This window comes from Mastomys coucha, unplaced genomic scaffold (assembly GCF_008632895.1).
Source record: "Mastomys coucha isolate ucsf_1 unplaced genomic scaffold, UCSF_Mcou_1 pScaffold6, whole genome shotgun sequence".
NCBI classification, from domain to species: Eukaryota; Metazoa; Chordata; class Mammalia; order Rodentia; family Muridae; genus Mastomys; species Mastomys coucha.
This window is the reverse complement of record NW_022196912.1, coordinates 103,802,036-103,824,068: the sequence shown is the minus strand read 5'-3', so window position 1 is coordinate 103,824,068 and position 22,033 is coordinate 103,802,036. Positions and strand designations below refer to the sequence as shown.

Sequence of the window (22,033 nt, the reverse complement as noted above, 5' to 3'; positions counted from 1 at the left end):
AGTAGGACAATTCTTTTCCTCTGAAACCTTTTGCCTCCAGACTCATCTGGATCTCACTTAATAGGGTACCACTGTTGTTAATTCTCCCTGCTTGACTACAAGCAAATGTTCAATTCCCCAAGCAGTCCCTGGTGTTTCCCACCATCTTCTCTTTCACTTTGTTTCTTCTACATAACACTGAGCTTGGTCAGAGCAGATCACACATAAAGATAAAATAAGAAATGCATACATTGGACCTCGTGTCTATAAAAATGGTATATATGGTTACCATATAGCACACATTACCCTTGTTATGTGGGCTAATGAGATAGGTTTGATTTTTGAAAGGTAGAGGAAATATTTAAATATAAAAATCAATTTTAGAAGAAAAAAGAATTTGCTGAGAAAAGAACATAAACAATTGAGTATAGGAATTAAAAGTTTATCACAAACTTTAGGATATAACATTGTGAGTTTACTTTAGGCTTCCCTCCAATCCCCTTTTTCTTCTAAGTACTCAGGTCTCCCTTTAACATACCCCTCCTTACATAAGAGAAGCCTGTTCCTTCTGACCCTTCCCTTCTGTCATAAAGGAGAATGGGAGATATTAGGACATAATTCTATATAACACTCTCTGGAAAATGTTGACCTGGGTTATTGATTAGCTAATCCTAGGAAATGTAGTATTTTCCTTACAATGCACTTCTGCATAAAATGTAAGATAAATGAGGTAGTTACATATATATAAAAATATTAACAAGTACAAATAATGAATAATCTCAACAAATTAATGACTCTGTGCCTTGCATGGCTCATTGTAGCATTTACATCAATCCCTTATATGCTTCCAAAATAATCCCTCATTATTATCACTATAGTGATATGTTTCTGGACAAACATGTAAAAACTACATTAGTTCAAGGCCCACTGAGCATTCACAGATGAGCAAATCAAGAGCATGGGTCCAACAGCCAAAGAGGTTTTGGCACATTTGGAAAAGTTATGTTTCCTCCAGGTGTTAAGATTTGTGATAGTATGTGCTAGAAGATTTACAATGAAGCACTATGTTAGAATAGTTTTCTTGTTTGTTTGTTTGTTTGTTTGTTTGTTTGACAAGCATGTTTATTGTTGGGTTATTTGTTCCAAAGCATGACATGGAGGACTAGCATTGAGGGATCATAAAACATGGATCAAAGTGAAGGCTACAGGTCATCATCAAAGTCCTCCCCAGTTGTAAAGAGGTGGTACAGTTGCAACGGTGGAGCCCTCTGGGTCCCTTGGGCCAAAGGCCTACTACCATCTGCTTGAGGAGTCTCCACGGCCCTTGGCTGCTCTAGGGTCTTCCTGCCAGACCTGTCTAGGTGTGGGGTGGTGGTGTGAGTGGTTTGAGGCGGCCTAACGGCCCCGCTGAAGTGGCCTTCTCTTGGAGTCTTGGTCCCAAGAGTCCATTGCTCAACTTGTGCTAGGTCAGCTAGCCTGGTGCCCTTCTGCAGAGGACTAGATGGCTTCTCATCCACATGTGGACTGTTCCCAGGTGACAGGAGAAACCGTGCCCATTTAGAAGATGGGGCATTAACTTGCATGACAGGACTTGGTAGTTTCCACCTAGGAAAACAGAGCTCCCTGCTGTGGTTCAAAGTACTCAGGGCAGGGCTGTTGCCTTGCTGCTCTGTTCCAAACAAGTCAGTGGAGTCCTGGTGTTCAGAGTTGTCTTCAACACTGTCCACACCCTGAACATGCAGGCTGTGTGCAGGCTGCTCTGTGCTCGGTCTTAGACATTCCCTGAAGTTCCAAACATTGACATTTGGTGGTCTGTCTGCCACTCTACTGAGAAGTGGTGAATGATAGCGATCTATGGAAGGGTATTAGATCTTGGGGCTGTGACCTTGGAGAAGATACGAGGATCCTAGGCCCTTCTCTTTCTATTTTTGTGTTTCTTGGCTACCATAAAGTGAAAGGTCTTGTATACCAGTTGTTTTCAAACTTCCTAATGCTGCAACCCTTTAATATAGTTGTTTATGTGGTTACCCCCAGACATAAAAATATTTTATAGCTACTCTATAACTAATTTTGCTACTGCTATGAAACATGCTGTAAATATCTGATATACAGGGTATCTGATATGTTAAACCAAGAAGGGTCATGAACCAGATGTTGAGAACCACTGTCCTATACCATATGTTCTGTACTGTGCATTAATACTACCAAAACTTCACAGGCAATTGACCTTGGTCCAAACCCTCTGAAACTGTGAGGTAAAAATGACCATTTGCTATTTTCAAGTTGATTATCTCAAACATTTTGTTGGTCATAGCGATGTCATGGTAATGAGCATAATCCTCACAGTCAGAGTCTCAGACACATTGAATATATTTATCAGAACTGCATTAACGTTCACACTCTGCCCTATTTTATATATCAGCAACACAAGGATGAAAAACAATTGTACTGACCCTATAGAATTGAATGTACACAGCCAAAATAATAGATGAGCACTTGAGATAGGTACCTCATAGAGAGCTCGTTCATTGAAACAAATAAGCAAGGAAGTGAAGATTTTGATGACTGACCCTATACTAAAGCAATTATAACTGAAATAATCAAATAGTCCTGATCCAAATTAGAGAAAGAATACATTTCTGGACAAACATGTAAAAACTGCATTAGTTCAAGGCCCACTGAGCATTCACAGGTGAGCAAATCAAGAGCATGGGTCCAACAGCCAAAGAGGTTTTGGCACATTTGGAAAAGTTATGTTTCCTCCAGGTGTTAAGATTTGTGATAGTATATGCTAGATTTACAATGAAGCACTATGTTAGAATAGTCCTAAAGAATTTTAATTACTGTGATATAGAGATGTATGGTATTTACATATAAAGCTACATTTTGACAGTAGAAATATGAAGAAAGACTCAGATGAAACCTGCTGGGGAAATGATAACAACAAAAAAAAAAAGAATAGAGAGCAGGACTACTGTTGAACAGGAAAAAACCAGGATGGAATTTAGATGAAAGGCTAGAATAGATACAAAAGGAAACACATTCAAGACATTAAAAGAAAATGGATTTGCAGGGGGACAAAGTGGCAAATTCATGTCATTCAGCCATGAAGAAAGGGATTACAAATCAATAAGGGGGTTGACTTGAATTTGCATAAGGGATGGCAGGTCTTAAAACAAAGGATATATAATATTATGAAAGTGTCTTTCTTATAACTTACTAGGAACTCCAAATAGCATGTGGAGACAAATAAAATCTTCAAGAAAACAGGAATAGAAGGTTGTGTTGTAGTGCCTAAAGGCAAACAGTGAAGAGAACTTACGAGGTGGTAACAAGGGAAAGTCTCTTTGCTAGGGCTCCAGTGTTAGAAGAAATTGGGTTATCAGAAAATAAGGAATATATATAACACAAAAGATTAAATCAATCAGGACAGTGCTAAGGGTGGAAAGGTTGGGGAAGGAAAAATGTGTAGATTGTTGACAGTATCTTTTAATTTATTTATTATTTAGAAAGAGAGTGTGTGTTTATGTATGTTCATGCATGTATGTATGCAGATGCATGCATACATGTGTAGTGTGTGTGTATGTGTGTTGAACTGTTGTTGAGAATAAAATACATGGCCTTGCACATGCTAGGCAAGTTAGTATTCCACTGAGTAAACTCTACAGTATCATTTAAATCCTGAAGATCAGTAGATACTGATATAGAGGCTTAGAAAACATATCATCAAAGATAGACAATTCTGAAGAACAAATATTACTGAAGAATTGGTTATATAATCAAGTTCTAGGACCAAGAGTAAAGGTTAAAAGGATCTTCCCCTGAAGACTGCCTATATTAGTACACAATGGGTTGTTGAATCTATACAGGGCTACATTCACACTAAGAAAAAAATTTATTTCATAAGCTAACAGAGATTCCACATGAGGCTGATCCCTTAGTTATTTGCAACATTGTGTAGAACCAAATATTTGTCACCATAATAAATACTCTGTATCTACTCTACAAAGTTTCAGAAGAAAAAACCCATTTTCATCTATTTAATAAACTTACCATATAAAGAAAAAACAATTCCATATGAAGACACTCTATAAGGACTTTAAGTCTTCATCATCTACATATTCGACCTAAATTCTCAAGTTCTCAAGACAAACTAGACATCAGCATTATATTACACTGTTATCCTTAGAACTGCTATTTCTTAAGATGGCTGAGATTTCTCCTTCCCATTCTCTCTTCACCAATCCCTCTCTAGTATGTTAATCAATCAAAATCATGTTTCCCTTCCTCAGATCCTATCAATTTCATAGGCTCCATAGAGATAGGAGCATTCTATTCATTGGAACTGATTATCAAAATCACCATGATTAAAGTTTCAATCTAATATCCAGTATTTCCAGCTGAGCCCATTATGGAGAGCTCCTAGATAAGACAAGAGGTAACAGTGTCCTTGAGACAAGGTTTTCTGATCAATCACACCCCACTAGAGACCAATATGCAAGCATCTACCCCATGGCAGGCAGCAATTAGCACATTAAGACATAGAGATAATATGCCAGAAACCCCATAGTTCTATTTTTCTATATTTTTCCCTTTCTATGAATAATTTTACTATAAATAGAGACTAACAGATATGGCTATGGGCATTTCACTTCCTGGCCTCAAGTTCAAGGCTAAAGTGGATGAACATTAAACATGGTCTTGCCTTGCTTGGCCTTCAGGTCTGGGAAGAGTTGACTATAAAATTATCATCTTCAGTAATTCACTGTGGAAATCAAAGTTGGTGACAAAGTTCATGACTTAAAGAGTGTGGTCTTATTAAGAAGTTAATAACTCTCGAGATAAGTATGTTTTAAGAACTGCCAATAGCATAGTCAGCAAGGATTGTGATTTTTGTCCCCTCAGTCTTACAAATGACAAGAGCCAAAAACTGACTAACCAGTAATAATTTTATATTCTAAGGACCAAAAATCATATAAATTCATAACTGAAAGTCCTGAATCTTTTGAGATATGCTTAGAAGACTATACAAGGTTTAGATTGTTGTACCAAGGACAGCTCACTGCTGAGGCCAATGGCTGGGGCGCTCTCTCTCTCTCTCCCTGCTGCTGATGGCCTGTGGGTGAGGCATGCATTATTTGGAGGGGAAACTGGGAATGGAGAAATTCGCATGTAAATAAAGAAAATATCTAAAATTAAAAAAAATAAATAAATAAAAAAATAAAAACTAAGCAATGTTTTTTCAAAAAAGAATTTCTCTGGATAGCCCTGGCTATCCTGGAACTCACTCTGTAGACCAGGCTGGCCTCAAACTCTGAAATCCACCTGCCTCTGCCTCCCAAGTGCTGGGATTAAAGGCATGTACCACCACCACCCAACAAATGAATAAACAAACAAACACAAAAAAGGAAGCAATGTATAAATGAGATATTTTATTGTAGGAAGAGAAAATAGGCCAGTCAGTAGAGAGAAGGAAAGGAGAGGAAAGAGAGAGAGAAATAAAAGAGAGGAAGAAAGCAAGAGAAAGAACAAAGAGCAGGAAAAGAGAAGGAGAAGGCAAGAGAAGAACAAAGAGCAAGAGAGGAAGAAAAGAAGCAAGAGAGGAAACAGGGCAAGAGAGGAACAAAGAGCAAGAGAGGGAGGAGGGGGTAAACCATCCCTTATATTATATGAGGTGTGGCATGACTAGCTGTGGTCAATGACTTGGGGTAGGGTCCAGCTAGACTATCTGGGAGCTTGGTGTATTGTCTGTCTGATAAAGTACACATGTCCTGCGGGGGAATCTGTGAGGGGTTGTGACTGAAGCAGGAGCCAAAGACTCAGGAGTTATAGTCATGCTCCTTCTGCCCCCTGCAGTCAGAGACTGCCCACTGAGGCTCCAGGGATCATGGCCAATTACTCTACTGAGCCTAAGTTGCCTGAACAGACCACTGCCTTATAATGCCACACATTAGATCAATTGAAACACTTGCAGAAAAGAAAGTGGGGTCCTCCAAAACCTGTTTTATCATATTGTAAAGGCTCCTTGGGGTGTGTCTCAATTTCAAACTAGAATTTATGAATATCAGTGCTCTTTGAATAACCTAATCCCAGTAACCCTGCCACTCACACAATTCCACAAACACGTCAACTTCAGCATTAGAGGAAAAGATAGTGAGTTAAGAGTGGGAAAGCTGAGTCTCTTGGGACTATGGTAACAGAAAACAGTGATGATTGTCTGCTCAGACTTCTACTTGTTTCTTGTTGGTGACACTTTAATATAGGTTCTACACATGAAACATACCTGCTCACCTGCCTCCTTGCAAAGCTGCATTCACAGGTCAGGCTCTGATTTTCTTCTATTGTTTCCAAGTGTATTCACATGGTAGCAACACATATCATGAGCTTGTGACTTGCCAAAGGCCATGTGTTAGGAAGGAAATGAGACAGGGTTCAATCCTCATCTTTTCACTCTCATATTCATACAAATCCCCTTTGGATGCTCAGCCTAACTGCTACAAATTTATGAAAAAAAAAAACTGCAGTAGATATGGGAGGAGAGATCAATGTGGATGAGAGAAGTAACAGGATTGAAGGGAGTAGGGGAGACTTGTGCCAAGTGCTTGGGGTTCAGAGGAGGGGACAATGCAGCAAAGAGAAGGCGCATAATGACCACAGGCCAGGGCTGCGGACAGTGAGGAAGCTGATTTTCCCTGAGGACAGAACAGCCTATTAATATTAAAAGGGGTTGAGACTGTTTTATAAGATCATAGAAGACCTTGAAATTCAAGTGTAGAGACTGCCCTACATTAAAAATGAGGCTCTTAGCTGTCCCTGAATGAAAGCAGTAAAACTCATAATTGGTTTTGGGGGATGATTTGCCAAGAACTGGAAAACAGGGTGGGTTTCAGAAATAAAAGCATAGAGACCAACAATAAAGAACAAGAGAGAAAACTATCCTAAAATACCCTTTGTTGACCACTTGGTTTTCATGATATCATTGCTTCAAAGCAGCATTCTCCTTCCTCCATTGTCAGAGCATGAAGAATCCACTACCAAAATATTCTATGTGACAGGAGACAAGCTTTAGAAAATATAGCTGTAATCACAGATTACCTAGGAAACCAAACATAACTAAATACAAAATGATACCCCACACTGAGAAATAGCTGTGAAATTGGTTATAGCTGTGTTTATTGTTCATTAAGTGTTAGATAATAAGAAAATATGCTAAATTAATCCAAATGCAAGTTAAATAAGTTAGATGTTGGAAATATGTGGGGTGTTTTGTAGGAACTGAGATGAAGCTGTTAACACCTCTAAAAGTTTATCTAGCTAACTTCATTTGTTTTGGTGAATTGTTTATATACATATTATTTTCCTGAGAGTTGTTTCTCTTCCACAGTACACCTTTCCCAGAACCAAGATGCCTATGTGAGGGTTAACTCTATGATATACTTGAGTGGCAGCAATAGGGAGGCCAATTGGGAATTGTAGGTCAGCAGAGACGAAAGAAGGCTTATGCTTAAGCATAAATAAATTCCAGTTGACATCTCCCTGCCTAAATCTTTTCTCAGAGATAAAATTATACCTCACATATCAAGAATTCAGATGGGATAAGGCTTGCTGCCAAGTATCATTGAAGGCAGGGAGATACCTGGTGTGTGACACACGTGTGGGCATATATCTGTACAGTTATGGAAATGTATGTCTTTCAAGTTTCTGAGAGGCAATCAGCAGTTCATATATGTGCCAGGAAAAAACTCAGAAGCAAAGGTAAACAGGATAGAGAAGTTATATTAGAAAAATCTAAGAAAAAATATCCTACAGCATGTTTATAATTATTGATAATATGTATATTTGCATAGGTCCTTATTTTTATTGATACAAACATGTACTTGACTCTCATCATGTTAAAATATCTTGGAAATTTTTTTTAAAAAATTAGATTTCACTGAGGACTGTGTGCGTCCTGTGAACTGTCAATAAATGCTGGTTTTCTGGGACCCCTTTTAGGCTTGAGTCATATCATCAATTTTTAGGTTGGTTCTGTTTATACCTTCCCACCCGCCCTGTTCTGGGCAAGCAGAAAAAACTTAACATTTCCCTGTCTTCCCTCAATTCTGTAGGTGGAGGTTGTTATCTTAGCTTCCTTTTTGAGGTATTTTCATTTTGTGAGACTCTTTTTAATAAAACAGCATATTTCTATACTCTCCCCTCCCACCCCCAAAAGAAACGCTGCCTTGTAGTCAGACACACTCATTTCCTATCCAGAATTCTGGGCACTGTTACAAAGGTCTTGCTAGGTTTGGATGGATTGTCCTGTGGAGACATAAAATTTTTATAGCCAAGGTGTACAAGAATCAACGAGCCTTTATGGTCTGTGTTTTTCAGTCTACAGAGCATCTAACTTGTTGAATTGTATTATATTGGTTTGTTCAATGTAAAACTCAGGAGAAGCTGACACTCTTCAAGTGGAAATGTTCCACTGTCTCAGTGGATCTCCAGAGGACTAGACTATCAGAATCAATCTCATCAGAGGAAAGAAGTCTACTCTAAGATCCCTGTCCCTTTAACCACTATCCCACAAAAAACATTTCACTTGTATATAAATATGTCTGTGTATAACAGCTTAAGAACTGAAAGGTTTTTCTGTGAGAGGGAAGGAGAACAAGGGGAAAATATGAAAACATCTTGACATTTTCAATTTTTGTCCGAAGAACAAAATTACATATTGAGATACTCATTATGACTCTTGCATGCCCAGATGCACTCCTTCTGGAAAGAACATACTCAGTCGTGGGGGAAACACTGTTCATTTCATAAAAAGAACACTGGGATCTTTGCTCAACCCAGACCTCAGAAAAATACCAGGCTCTGTCACCTAGTCAACAACTGCTTTTGAGTATCTAGTATGTGCTTGACAATGTACATTCTAAGCAAGGTCAAACTGATAAAATAAATTTATACATTTTTTAAGTATTGTTTTTTTTAATGTATATTTTTCCAGGCTTTTGAGAGTTGACCTGTACAACTTTATTAGTAAAGAAAAAATGTTAACTAATACTAAAAGGCACTGCCAATGTACGTTCTCTTCTATTGAAGGCTTATAGAAGATACTGTGTATGAACTCATACCTGGAAATCAAACTGAGAGAAATCAATAGCTGAAACACAGGAACTACAACATATCCACTTTGCTGATGTCTCTGAATTCTCTGTTTGAAAACATTTTATAATCTCACTTGAAAAAGTGACATTGATCAGGTGGCAAAGACCTTCAAGATAAATGTAGAGAAGAAAACAAACCATAGTTTAAATAAAACAAAGAATAAAAGTGACTAGTTGCTTAAGCCAAATCCATCCTTGCATCCACCGAGCTTAATCATTATTGGAGGACTGGAAGGAAAAAAAGCTATAGGGACCTCAGAGCAGAAACTCAGATGGAGAAACTCGGGATAGAGACACATCTGCGGGGATTTAACTAGCTTTGTGCAGCTTCTTAGAGCACTTTTTTTTAGCTGCAGAGGGTTCTTTGATATCAGAATGCCTATAACTGGAATTGGAGTCTTTTCCAATAGCAAAATCAATTGGGACTCAGGTCATGCCACACCACCCGCTGGGTGCTGATGGGAAGCTTGAAATTATTCTGAGGTTTTGTGGCTGAAAGCACAGCATATTGCAGGTTATATTCCCCTCCCCAACTTCTACTTTGTCCAAATCTCACCTTACAAAGATGAAGTAAGGCAGAATGAAAAAAAAAAAAAACTTAGCATCTACTTGCAACTAGACGAAGGTTGGGTCTCAACCATTAATTCAGTTGATCTGGAGAAAAGACAACAGGAAAAGTAAAGTGCTGTGAGCCACTTGACATCAGAATAAACCTGTCTGCCAACAAGGAAAGAGAGAAAGAAACTAAGACATATGGTTGCTCCCAGATTATGTTTCTGAGGAAATGTCTATGTACTAGAGCAGAGATGGGATCCTAACATGGAGTCCAGCTGCTTCCTATAGATGAGATATGGCTAACAGTTAGGAGAGATTCTGAAGGATCACACTGAACTAAAGAAAACACACACACACAAGATCACAGACTGAAAGCTTCAAATTACATCTTCTCAAAAATAGGTAAAAAAAATGTATGCTGGTACCAATTCAAAGACTGAAAGCTTGGGAGAAGAATGAGATGAACTAACTGGAAGAAGTACAAGGGAAATCTCTGGGAAGATGAGACTTCCCAGATAACTGGGGTATTGATTCCAATAGTGTGTGCTTATCAGTATTATACATGTACGGTCCATGCATTTTGCTGACTACAAATTTTATCTCAATCAAAAAAGACTTTACTGACTTAAAAAAAAAAAAAGAATACTGAAGAAACATGAGAGAATGGAATCAAATTGTACTTGGAAGCTATACTGTACAAGACAAGACAAAGTAGTTTGTATACATATATAATTTTACCATTAGATGTGAAAATAAATTTAGAACTATGAGTATTGAAAAGTTACATTAAAACTGTGCCTATGCAAGACCTGTAACTGTACTTAACAAGGCAATATAAAATCATCTTCTGTGAACCAAGAGACTGTCAGAAGATCATTGCCAATACTGTCAACAAATAACTTGATCAAAATGCAGTACATCATGCTGGAGATGACAGAAAAAAAATTACTGAGGCCACAAATTCCAAAAACTCATAATAACCCCAGACAAACTTTAAGACCCTGGAACAAGAAGAGTATTTCCCTTTAAGTTATAGATGCAGTTGTCATTTGAACTTTGTGAAAAAGGAAGATTTTGCCTGAATCTCTATTCATTTTCATGGACAGCTATGTGATCCTGAAAATATAAGCAACCCTGACTCCTGCTGCATCTGATATTACATGTGTATTAATATCAGTAGTCCTTTTACATGGAGGACATCACATGCCCCCAGAAACAAAGTAAACTATACACAAAAGTGATTGTCGAGGACAACAAAATTTAAAACTTTTATCCATGGAACTGTTCCTGAGCATGTAGATTCTGATGTTCTTGATCTAGATGTTTCTTGGGCTGACCTGGAATTCTCTGAACTCCCTTTACCTTAAGGCCTTAAGGTCTGTGAGAACAAAAATAGATAACAGATTCAAGGATGTCACTTTGGGTATTACCTTTGCAGATTCAAGCATGCTTCTCTTGTTTCTGACTTACATTCCACATCTTATCTTTATGATTACTTGTGGTTCCCCTGTGCCTTTCCAGCATCTCCACTGTTAGACCCTGCCAGCCTACACCTACTGAATGTGCAGAACAACAATCATTTGATAATTCTGGTCTTGTTACCTGAGAAAATCAATCCTGGTGATGTCCTTATTTAAAAGGGAAAAAGTAAATGTATAATACACATCATATACACCTACACATACATGCCTTTCCCAAATAACAGTGTAGCACTAAAAATACGGTGTAATTAATATCAACAAACATAGTTAATTAGTGTAGCCAATGTGAGCTTAAAGCCCTGTGCATTCCAAAGTCCCTTATAAGGAGGTTTCCACTGACAAATCAAGAAGACATTTTTAGGGAAGACCCCATAGTTAGAGGTAAATAAAACTCAGAATCTCTGTCCTTTCACCTAACAGATTCTTTACTCTGAGCAAATCATTTGACACCATGCATCTTGGTCTTTCTTTTAACTAACTGGATAACACTAGTACCTATTTTCCAGGGCTGTTGTAAAGTTAGAGTGAAAAAAAAAGTAGAAAATAAACAGAGCGCAATGATTGGCACAGTGAAGTATTTTAGTACAAGGTAATTGAGTAAGAGACAGATATCCAAATAAGAACGGATTCAAACTTGAATACACAGCAAATAGCAATCTTGGTCATAAATTGTACAAAATTATGAAAATGAAAAGAGGAATAATTATATGCCTTTAAAGATAACTTAACATACCCACACAAACAATCTTTACATCCCTGGGAAGATGTAGTGGCATCTAACACCAATTTTTGCTCTTTATTTTGGGGGCAGGGATCAGATTCCATGAGATAGCCTGCTGATTTCTGTTCACTAGATATACATATGCTCAGTGATAAACATAACAACTCGGGAGACTTTTTAAAAAGCTGCTGTTCTTTCATCATTACTAATTTTTTTAAGTTTGTATTCTTAGGCTTTTGAATGCCTATCAATATCTAGTTCTTCAAATATTCACTTAACACTTTTATCATGTTTTTTTTTTATGGTTTACACTTTTATCATGTTGTTTCCTGTGTTCTGAAGCTAAACAAATTTGGTGCACATTCATTTTATTTTCACACAGGCATTGTATTTAGCTTTATGACAATTACATCTGTATGAGTTGTGGTTTTAAATTTTTAAAGAATAGCTAATAGTTCTATGAGTGCGATTACATGTGCCGTGTCTCACACTTCAGACATGACTCAATTTATAATAGTCTTATAAGGTATGACCTGTAAACACCTGTTTCTTGGAGCCACACAGGAATTAATTTTCCAAGGTAGCATAGATACAGAGTGTCAAGGTATAAATGCTGCAGACCTCCCCAACCACATCAGTGTCTGTTCTACTATGCTTCACGGTTAAGGTAAGTAGAGGCTGAAGAGAAGGCTCAGTTGGTAATGTGTTTGCCATACCCACATAACAGTCCAAACATGGTAGCACATTCCTATAATCCTAGCTCCCAGTGAGCAGAAACACTAGGATCCATTGAACTCCCTGGCCAGCCAATGTATCCAAAATAGTGAACTCCAGATTCAGTGAAGGATCCTGTCTCAAAAATTAAAAAGTGGAGAACAGCAGAGTAATACACATGACAATCACCATCTGAATTCCACATACACATGTGCAAAAGTACCCCTCCCATGGATTCCACATGGATACACACACATATGCAAATGTACCTCTGCCATGATGTTATTTAAACACATAAAATGCACACACACACATAAGTATAGGAAGGTAACATGGAAAACATCTAATCTAGAGAACATGAATATAAATATCTGGGGATATGGAGAACACTGCTCATCCCATAATAATTTAAGAAACTCTAATTCCAAGTGCCTCACCTGGATGTTAATTCAGAAACTCTTACAAGGTTCAGAATTTTAGATGACAATAAAACTATAAGAAAGAGCCAATTCTTCATGTTAGATAATTTTGCTGAGCATGAAAATGTGTTCACCTAGAATTAAACACCTTAGCCCAATAAATAATGCATATTTTCAGCTTTTATTATTTCTAATAATTACCACATAAAATCAAAGCTAATGAGAATGTGATCTTTTATATCAAGCAGACCTGGATTCAAGAATTCATTCAGCTGTTCTCTAGGACTTAAGTTTTCTCTGTGTCACAATCGAGAAATGATGCTCTCTTCTTAGGGACTTGGGATGTTTAAAGAAATAAAGGCATCTTCATCAATGTCCTAGGGTAGAATATGATAAGGTCTTAATGAATGTCAAATATCTTATTAGTATAATAATAAACCTACCTCCATGCCTCTAATTATTAGTATCTTTCTATTTAAACCAAGGTTTAGCTTCAAAAAGCTAAATGAACAATTAAAGTTCACAGGGTCAGAGACATGACTGACATTCAAGCCAGTTTTACTCTAAAGCAAATTAGTTAATGACTGTGTAACCTTTATAATAACTTAAACAGACTAGCAGGCAACTTCAAATTTTAGCTTATTACAAATAAATTTCCAAGATCAATGTTCATCAACAATTCAATGACATTGGTCAAGATTCAGGTCCTACACATCTAAGGCACAGTAATAGATTAAAGGGGAAACAGGATTCTTCATCAAGAAATAAAATTTGTGTTCTAATAAGAGTGATTAGGAAATGCAATAAACCCATTTATATTTTAAAGGTACATAAAATGCAATAGTTATCAAGTAAGTCAAAGACTACAGTTTAAAGATGTGTGACCTTAACAATTTAATGCTTAGAAAAACATTTCTGAGAAGAATATGTCTGCTATAAACAGTGAAAGGCATCTGATCCCACTTGCTGGATAGAATGCTCATTTTCCTTTGTGGCTCTCCTCTTGTGCACCATATTTGCCTACTAGACATTTACACATTTTTCAGGTGTATTCTTCAATGGAAAGTTCCTAAGAGCAGCTGCTCCTGGAGTTTTAACGCTCCCCTTACCCAGGTGTTTTTTCTTTATGATTCCTGACCATAAAGTGCTCATTTCTTTTCTTTTGAAATACTTTGGTATGTGTCTTCACTGTGAGACTGTCATGTCTTATTCATGACTGTGTCTGTGAATAGGAAATATGTGTCTAGTTAATAAAAAATGAGAAATATTCTGGACAACAAGTAATTGTCTTACAAGTAAATTCAAATAAGGCTTATTGGAGACAGACAAAAGGATAATACAGGTGCCTAGAAACACATAACCAAACACATAAATGCCCTATATGAGTATGATACTTACATATGCATATAAAACCTAGAGACAAAATTAATATATATACACCTACTCATTTGTTTGCATAGTAAATAATATAGATATTGCTATTTTTTCTAAAGCCTAGATGGGAAGTAGTTTTTTAAACAATTTTAATCAATACACCAACTGACATTAAAAAAATAAATAGACCAACACAATAAATAAAAAGCAAAAGGCCAATCAATGGCCAGCAGCGCAGCTTAACAGGCACTCCTGCAGAAAACTGTCTGAAAAGGTGCTTCACACTCCATGATCTGCACGATCCACTGCTCACTATTGATTTGTTGAACTCAAAGAACATCTATTATCACATGCCAGTGTGAACCCAGCAATTTCTCCACCAAATAGCCTGCAATGTACAGTTAACAGTATAGCACAAGAGAGCTGTCTGCTGAGGGTACCTGGGGCCCCACATTAATTCCCTTCTTCTCATCCCACAAAGCCAATACAAGTCCCTCATTCCTAAAGCTAGGCAACCAATGTGTGCTCAGGGCTCGTATGCATCTCCAGAGCACAAAAGTAATAACAAAATCTGAAAATTGTCTGCAACTCCAAACGTTACAAACATGGTCCGTGGTAAAAAGACAGTAGAGGGGAGAAGGGAGATGTTTAAAAGAGATGTTTTCATGAAGTTCCTAGACAAGACAATTTATAAAGCTGCGTGGAGAATATGGATTTTGTGCAATGTGGAAGAGAGAAGTCAACAGCAAGCTTCCAATGGGAGTTGTACCTGACAGTATAATGATGAGAGTATGCTAGAATTTGCCAGGTTTCTGGTCCTGACTTAAAATTATGAATATGTGTGTGTGTATGTGTGTGTGTGTGTGTGTGCGTGTGTGTGTATGTGTGTGAAAAGTGTGTTTCTGTAAGAACTACTGTGTTTTACCTGGAAGCGAAGAGGGACTCTTAAGTACCTACCCCTACCTGGGAAGCTATTGACAGTGATGGCTGCTAAACGAGAGAAGATCTGTTTTCTTTAAGGGTCAGTTCCCTGGAATATTAGCAATACAATAATCATATTCTAATGTATGGACCTACATCTAACATATAATAAAATACATGGGCAACACAAACTAAACACACTGAACTATAATATAAGTTAAAAGAGGGTATAAAGTTGAGAGGTTTTGTAGATGAATCTGAGATGAGTTACAGGAAGCAGTTGGGCACAGGAAGCAGTTGGGCACGAATATGATCAAAATACATTGTATGCATGTATTAAATTCTCAAAAATATTATATTAAAAAGACTTTGTTACTGTTTCTTTTGTTGTTCTGTATCTGTATCCTCAAATAGAAGTGTTATCAGCTGGGCTTCAAATGGTACTGACGCACGGAGAGAAGTCAGCCTCTTGGATTTGACATTTTCAGAGGAGCTAAAGACTGTCTTCAGAGAATGTTACTTAGTAAATGTCTGTGTCTTTCCATAAAATCCCTCATTAACTCAAAATTGCCTCTGATAGTATCAAAACAGTCCCAAAGGCTGACTTCAGAGAAAGAGTTCCTCATGATTTTACCTTTACATAAAGAAGTGGAAGGTCATATCTTAAATTTTATATAGCCGTTGGTAAATCAATTATACCTGAGTTTCTCATCATATGATTTCTTTTTCTATCCCACACAAGGGAGTCACTCTTACACACAGTAATCAGCTCCTGAAAATGTGTCACACTTTAACAATGATCACATCATTGTGAGTTGGTATTCACGCCACCACACTCATCAACCTAACAAGCAAACACAAAGGATAATGGAATAAAAATGAAATCCACTGAGGTCTGCTCTATCAAACCATAGATTAAATGTTTAAATGTACATCATACTTCTGGAAGCAATTTCTACGTGGCAGCATCTCAAAATTATACAGCAAAAAATATTTTGATGAATATGCAGAGTTTATTACTGTAGAACCAACATTGCAATAAATGATGAAAGACCCATACATTTATACTTTTCTATAAAGCTTTAAAACTCACTTGGATATTATCAACTAAATATCTATTTTGGAAAATATGAAACTTAGCCATCTCCCTGATGATCAAGTTGCTATCCTTAGATATACAGTAATAAATTGATGTGCTTTCCTTTCCACTAATTAAGGATCAATCTGTTTCACCAAGGCTCATGGAAAACAACAGGTCAGATTCAACCCCCGCCCTTTACCAAGTGTTTTTTGTTATTGGATTTTATATCCAGCCAACTCACTTGGCATCATAGTAGCATTGCAAGAAATATAATTTATTTTAAGTAGATAAATAAGTGGATCAATGGATAGATAAAGGATAGATAAATAGATATAGAGATGATACATACATAGATCAATAGATACTTAGAAGATATATAGAAAATATATGGCTGATAAATGATAAATAGATATATAGATAATAGAATGCTAGCTAATACATAGATGACAGATAGATAATAGAAGCTAAATAATAGCTAAAAAGATTGAGATAGATACATAGAAGATGACAGACAGATAGATTATAGGTAGGAATAAAAAGATATATTGATGATAGATAATACATAGATAACAGATAGATGATAAATGATGATGATAGGTAGATGATATGTATACATATATGATAGATAGATAGATAGATAGATAGATAGATAGAAGATAAATAATAGATAAAATAGATGATAGGTAGATAGATAATAGAGAAAATATTCTACAGAGTACACACTTTCCTAAAATTAAGTAAAGGCCTTATTTTTGGCTTCTTATAACATGTAGGCTACCCAAGCAATTAATTATTAAGGGACTCTATGTTCTTCTATACATGATCTGATTCCAACACTTTATATTTTTATCCTTACCATATTTTTTATTAAGTTATTTCATCCTTTCATTTTTTGTGAACTCTCACCATCAAAGATTTGTTTATGCAATACATGAGATTATTAAAATCGTCTGGTGACACAAAATGATAATACTATCTCTGTACCTCACATATACTGTTTCATGAATTTATTGACATACAAAGGGTATAGAATAACAGACAGTAGGGTGTTCCCTTTAAGAGTGTTTATGCAGTGAAATATCAAATTACAACTCAAAGAGCCAAGTTCAATATAGAAAACAATGGTTTATAAGGTAAAGTAGTGAGGCTGGTTCTAGACACAGCAAACTGGCTCTGATGCTAACTCTAAAGAGAAGATCCTAAAAATAATTCAGATGTCAAACACTGGATGAAGGGATACACATTGCAATACTTTTAGTCAACCTTGCATTTTAACATATTTGCTTGTGTTTTGCTAAAACTTCATAGTCATATTCAATGAGTGCATCTGGCTTCTATGTATGTATCTGGCTCAGCTATGAAACTGCTGTGTGCCTTATTTATGTACCACCACCCAGTAACATAAATCCTTGTACAGTCTCCCCAAGAAGGCAAGTCAAATAGACTATGTGAGTGATTTGCTTTCTTAAGTCTTCTATGAGCAAAGGACACAAGAATGTCGTTAATAATATAACATCTAAAATACATTTCTCCAAGTACTCATGCTTTGAAACTCATATCACAAAAAGCAATAACATCTTACCAATTCTGCTCCAGATGCTTCATTATACACCAACAAATTGAACAAGTTACACTCAAAAATAATTTTCCTCTGGGGAAAAGTAGAAGCAAATCATAGAAACCTAGAAAGAGGCTTGGTTAATCTTTACTCAAAAACACTTGACCCCTATTACAAAGCAACAAATCAAGGACAGAAAAATCCGTACATCCCTTCGCAAGGTTGTGCACGCCGCTGAGCATTAGAGAAACTTACCTTTTTGCCTCTTCTGTGTGCAGTCTCTTCCTGGCCATTTTTTCCTACATGCAGTTGGATGTATGTGCACTGGCAATAAGCTTGTGAGGATAAAGAGGCATTATGCCGACAGTGAGAGGAAACAAATGGGTCCTAGTGAGTCTTCCACAGACAAATTGGAGGGAAAGGAAAAAGCAGATAGCATAATTCCTCCTGGTACTGGATTGACCCATAACTGTCTGTTGCAGAGTAGAATAGCTTTCTAAATCATACATATGGATACCAGATTCTCAGTAACACTGAAATACCCAGCAAAAGTGATTGATGCCAAGCCCTTCTGCAGATATCCTAGCACACAATATTTTCCTCTAGATTGCCAGATTCTCATTTGTTTGTCTTTAACATACCAAAAACAAAATTGAAATGGAAACTGCAAGAGATGCCTAGACACATGGTAAAATATAATTAAAAGGAATAAAGTGAAACTAACTAGACACAATGGGATATATATATATATATATATATATATATATATATATATACTCACAGGGGATGTATATATATATATATACATCCCCTGTGAGTGCTCTTCAATATGACTTAAGTCTTCAATCCAGTAATCCAGTAACCTTGTGTAGTTGTTTTATAACCAAATATTCCAATGAGTTTAGACTATGGTGTTCATGTCTATCATCAAGGCTGTGTTTAGAAAGATCTGATAATCAGAAGGGCCATCTAAGGCAGGTTAGTCAGGTTCTTTTGACAAGTCTCGAGCATTTGATTATCTTGAAAAGGGCCATGGTTAGGAAATTGTCACAACAATGAGGTAGAGTGACAAGGTGACAAGTGATAGATACTCATAATACTGAAACATATTTAGTAGCAGCATTGGGTCACATCCATGAAACCAGTCGTTTCTTAGACCTAAGTCAATCAATGAACCTGCTGCACCACTAAAGAACAAAGTAGTAATCATAGGTACTCGCAACAGAAACTAAATATACTCTGTGTGTGTCATACTTAATAATTAGAAAGGTTTATATATAAAGGACAGTTATGTGCACCATTATTTTCTACATTCCCCCTTAAGATTTCTCAGAGCCACTTGAAAATATTCCCAGTAGAAAAAGTATACACTCACGGTCATTGCACTGGTTTCCAGAATATGATGTCATGGAGCAGTCACAGGTGAAGCCTTCCCACTGCTGCATGCAAACCCCCTGGTTGGCACATGAATCCTCCTGACAGGTTGTGCTGGGTCCTGGTAGTGCACAAAATGGAGGGTGTGGGAAGAAAAAGAGGAATAGAACAAACATTAAAAAATAATCAACTAAGACATCACCTAAATCTACCACCATCATGCCCCAACACATTCAAAAACACAACCATCAAAAATATCAACTCCATCACATGCAACAGAATTCAGTATATACAAAGTATGACAGAAATACATACTTGGCCACACACCATCAATGATTACACAGAAAAGGGAGAGGGCTGAACGCATGTTCTCCTTTAGGTAGACTTTGCATAAAAGTTTCATGTTCTATCATTCAACGAGAAAGACACCTTATTTGGAGCAGGGATTTGTACTTGAATGATGCTGAAGTTGAAAAATATATTCTCATAATTCTAAAGAAAAAAGGTACAATGTTTTATTCTAAAACTAAAGGCCCCAAAGTCCATTCTGTAATGCTACAATTATAAGTAGAAAGGAGGAGGTAAAATTAGCTCAAGTGTGCTATGTCCTATAGTTGTTTAACAATTTATGTAAATTGTGTTCTTAAGTCCCCCCAGAAGCTCAAAGAGGTAATTATGATTAAATTCCATCCTATAGATTTATAGCATTAAACCAATTTACCCAAGGCACCACATTTCTTTAGTAATGCTAATGCCTACTTTAGAGAGATGAATATGTAGACTGCCTCTTCACCAGAGATTCCCAGAATGCAATCTTTAGAACAGTCATCTGAGTATGAGTAGAACTACAAATTCTTGGGACCTACCCTTAATCTGATGAACTGGAAACTTTTGAGGAGACAGAAATCTGTCTGTACAACCTTCAAAAATTCTAATTCAGCCCACACTTTGAAAGCTACCACCCTATGCTACACTGTTATTTAGGGATTCACTATACATGATAAGGTGTGTCTGCCCCGAAGATACAAGAGAATTATTTTGCTGTAAGGAGAAACTAGTAAATCCTAGGTAATTTTCGTTCATTATTATTTCTATTTTTGTGTGTCTTTATCTAATTCTATCTAAATATAGTGGTACATGTACATAATTTATAAGCCAGCATATCTACTTCCAAGACATTCTAGGAATCTATTTGTTTTCTAGTGAGTAAAAAAAAAAAAAATCCATACAAGTTTTGCAATCTCATCCCTACAGACAACCATTAAAATTATTCTTTTTGGTTAGTCTGAAACCAATCTTTAACCATTCTCTTTTCATTCTTAACTTATACTTTTGCCTCAGGGTAAATATAAATAGTAATATCTGAGCTAACAAAAAAAAATAGTGTAAAATTCAGGATAAGTCCAGATTCCCCAAGGTCCTCAGCAAAGGAGATGGACCTTATGGCTCAACTAATGTATTAGTTACGAACCAATGCATAAAAGGCACTTGACAGAGCAAAGAAAATATATTTATTGCAATTACTGCATCTTTCGCATTTTCCAAGCTAAGCTTCACATCGGCACAGACTACTAAATGTGACCAGGCAGGATGTTCAAGAGATAAAGTCCTAGACAGGGTTCACCTTCTAGGTGGCAAGACATTTTTGTATTTATTCATGAAGGGTGGAAGCAGAGCAAGCCATCACTGATGAGACCAAGCTATTAGGATATGACATAAGAAAGTTCAAGCCAATTACTGACACTGAGGGCACAGCGCCACTGCTGGGCTTCTGCAGCTCCTATTGGCCATGTGGTTCCCCCATGTGGAGATGAAAGGAGGTCCATGGGCATGTTCTCAGTGGGTCTTAAACTTGAGCATTGTGTCCTGCAAGCTTCATTAACAATGGCAAATCAGGACAGCTTCTTTCAAAGGATAAAAGTGTCTGAGAAATCCACAGGGCTCCCTAGCCAAACAGCTCTCACCAGACAATGGACTAGTAATTCAACTGTGCTCAAGAATCAGAAACACATGGAAGGTTTCCCCTTGACAGGCAGAAACTTTGAGAAAACACAGCAATTCTTTGCATGGTTATTGAATCTAGAGAAAAGCCATTCTCCTCACCTCTAACTGCCATATTGTAGCTGTTTTTAAAGACCAGCCTGCACACCACCACCAGACCAAACATTCTCCAATAACTATAAACAGGATTCTTCCCCTTCTTGGTGGCCACACACTTATTATCGGCAGCATTAATGTCTCCATGTGATAATGTTCAATTTAGCATTTTATTATGCATTCTACCATCTTCTACTTATATTAGCAACTTTTTATGTAACTGTTTTTAACTATTTGTTATTAAAAGACCAACGGGTGCATGCTATTTAGAAGTCATGCATTATGCTTTGGGGAGGTCCTTTCTGCCTTAGGAATACATGCATTCAAAGAAAGTGTTTCCATATGTGACAAGCTGATATGAACTGCTTGGTTCACGACTTTCCTTTGTCTCATACTTTTAAGTTGAGACTTTAGTCTGCAAGGGGAATGGATGTATTTTGCATCCATTAAAAGATTGTTCAGGAATCAAATAGAGAGGGAATTACAGATCATTTTCAAATTCTTCTAAGTTGTTCCTTATCCCATGAGAGTAAACACCATGCAGGTAGCATTCGAAGACTGGCTGTATTCTCACTGTCTTGCTGAATATTCAGTGAGTTCACAATGAAAC

At 36.9% G+C, this 22,033-nt stretch overlaps 1 protein-coding gene and 1 pseudogene across 23 annotated transcripts in view; both read right to left on the bottom strand.

Annotated features, from left to right (window-relative positions):
* The window catches only part of Nrxn3 (neurexin 3), a 1,683,426-nt gene that overhangs the window by 768,531 nt on the left and 892,862 nt on the right, over nucleotides 1-22,033 (bottom strand). For all 23 annotated transcript variants that reach the window (XR_004114172.1, XR_004114173.1, XM_031355959.1 and 20 more), the window contains one exon: nucleotides 19,328-19,447. Coding sequence is in view for 21 of the 23 variants with exons in the window: in XM_031355959.1 (XP_031211819.1) it covers nucleotides 19,328-19,447 (120 nt within the window). In the remaining 2 variants the exon portion in view is untranslated. The remainder of the gene's footprint in view (nucleotides 1-19,327; nucleotides 19,448-22,033) is intronic.
* On the bottom strand, nucleotides 91-1,838 carry LOC116080396 (annotated as a pseudogene).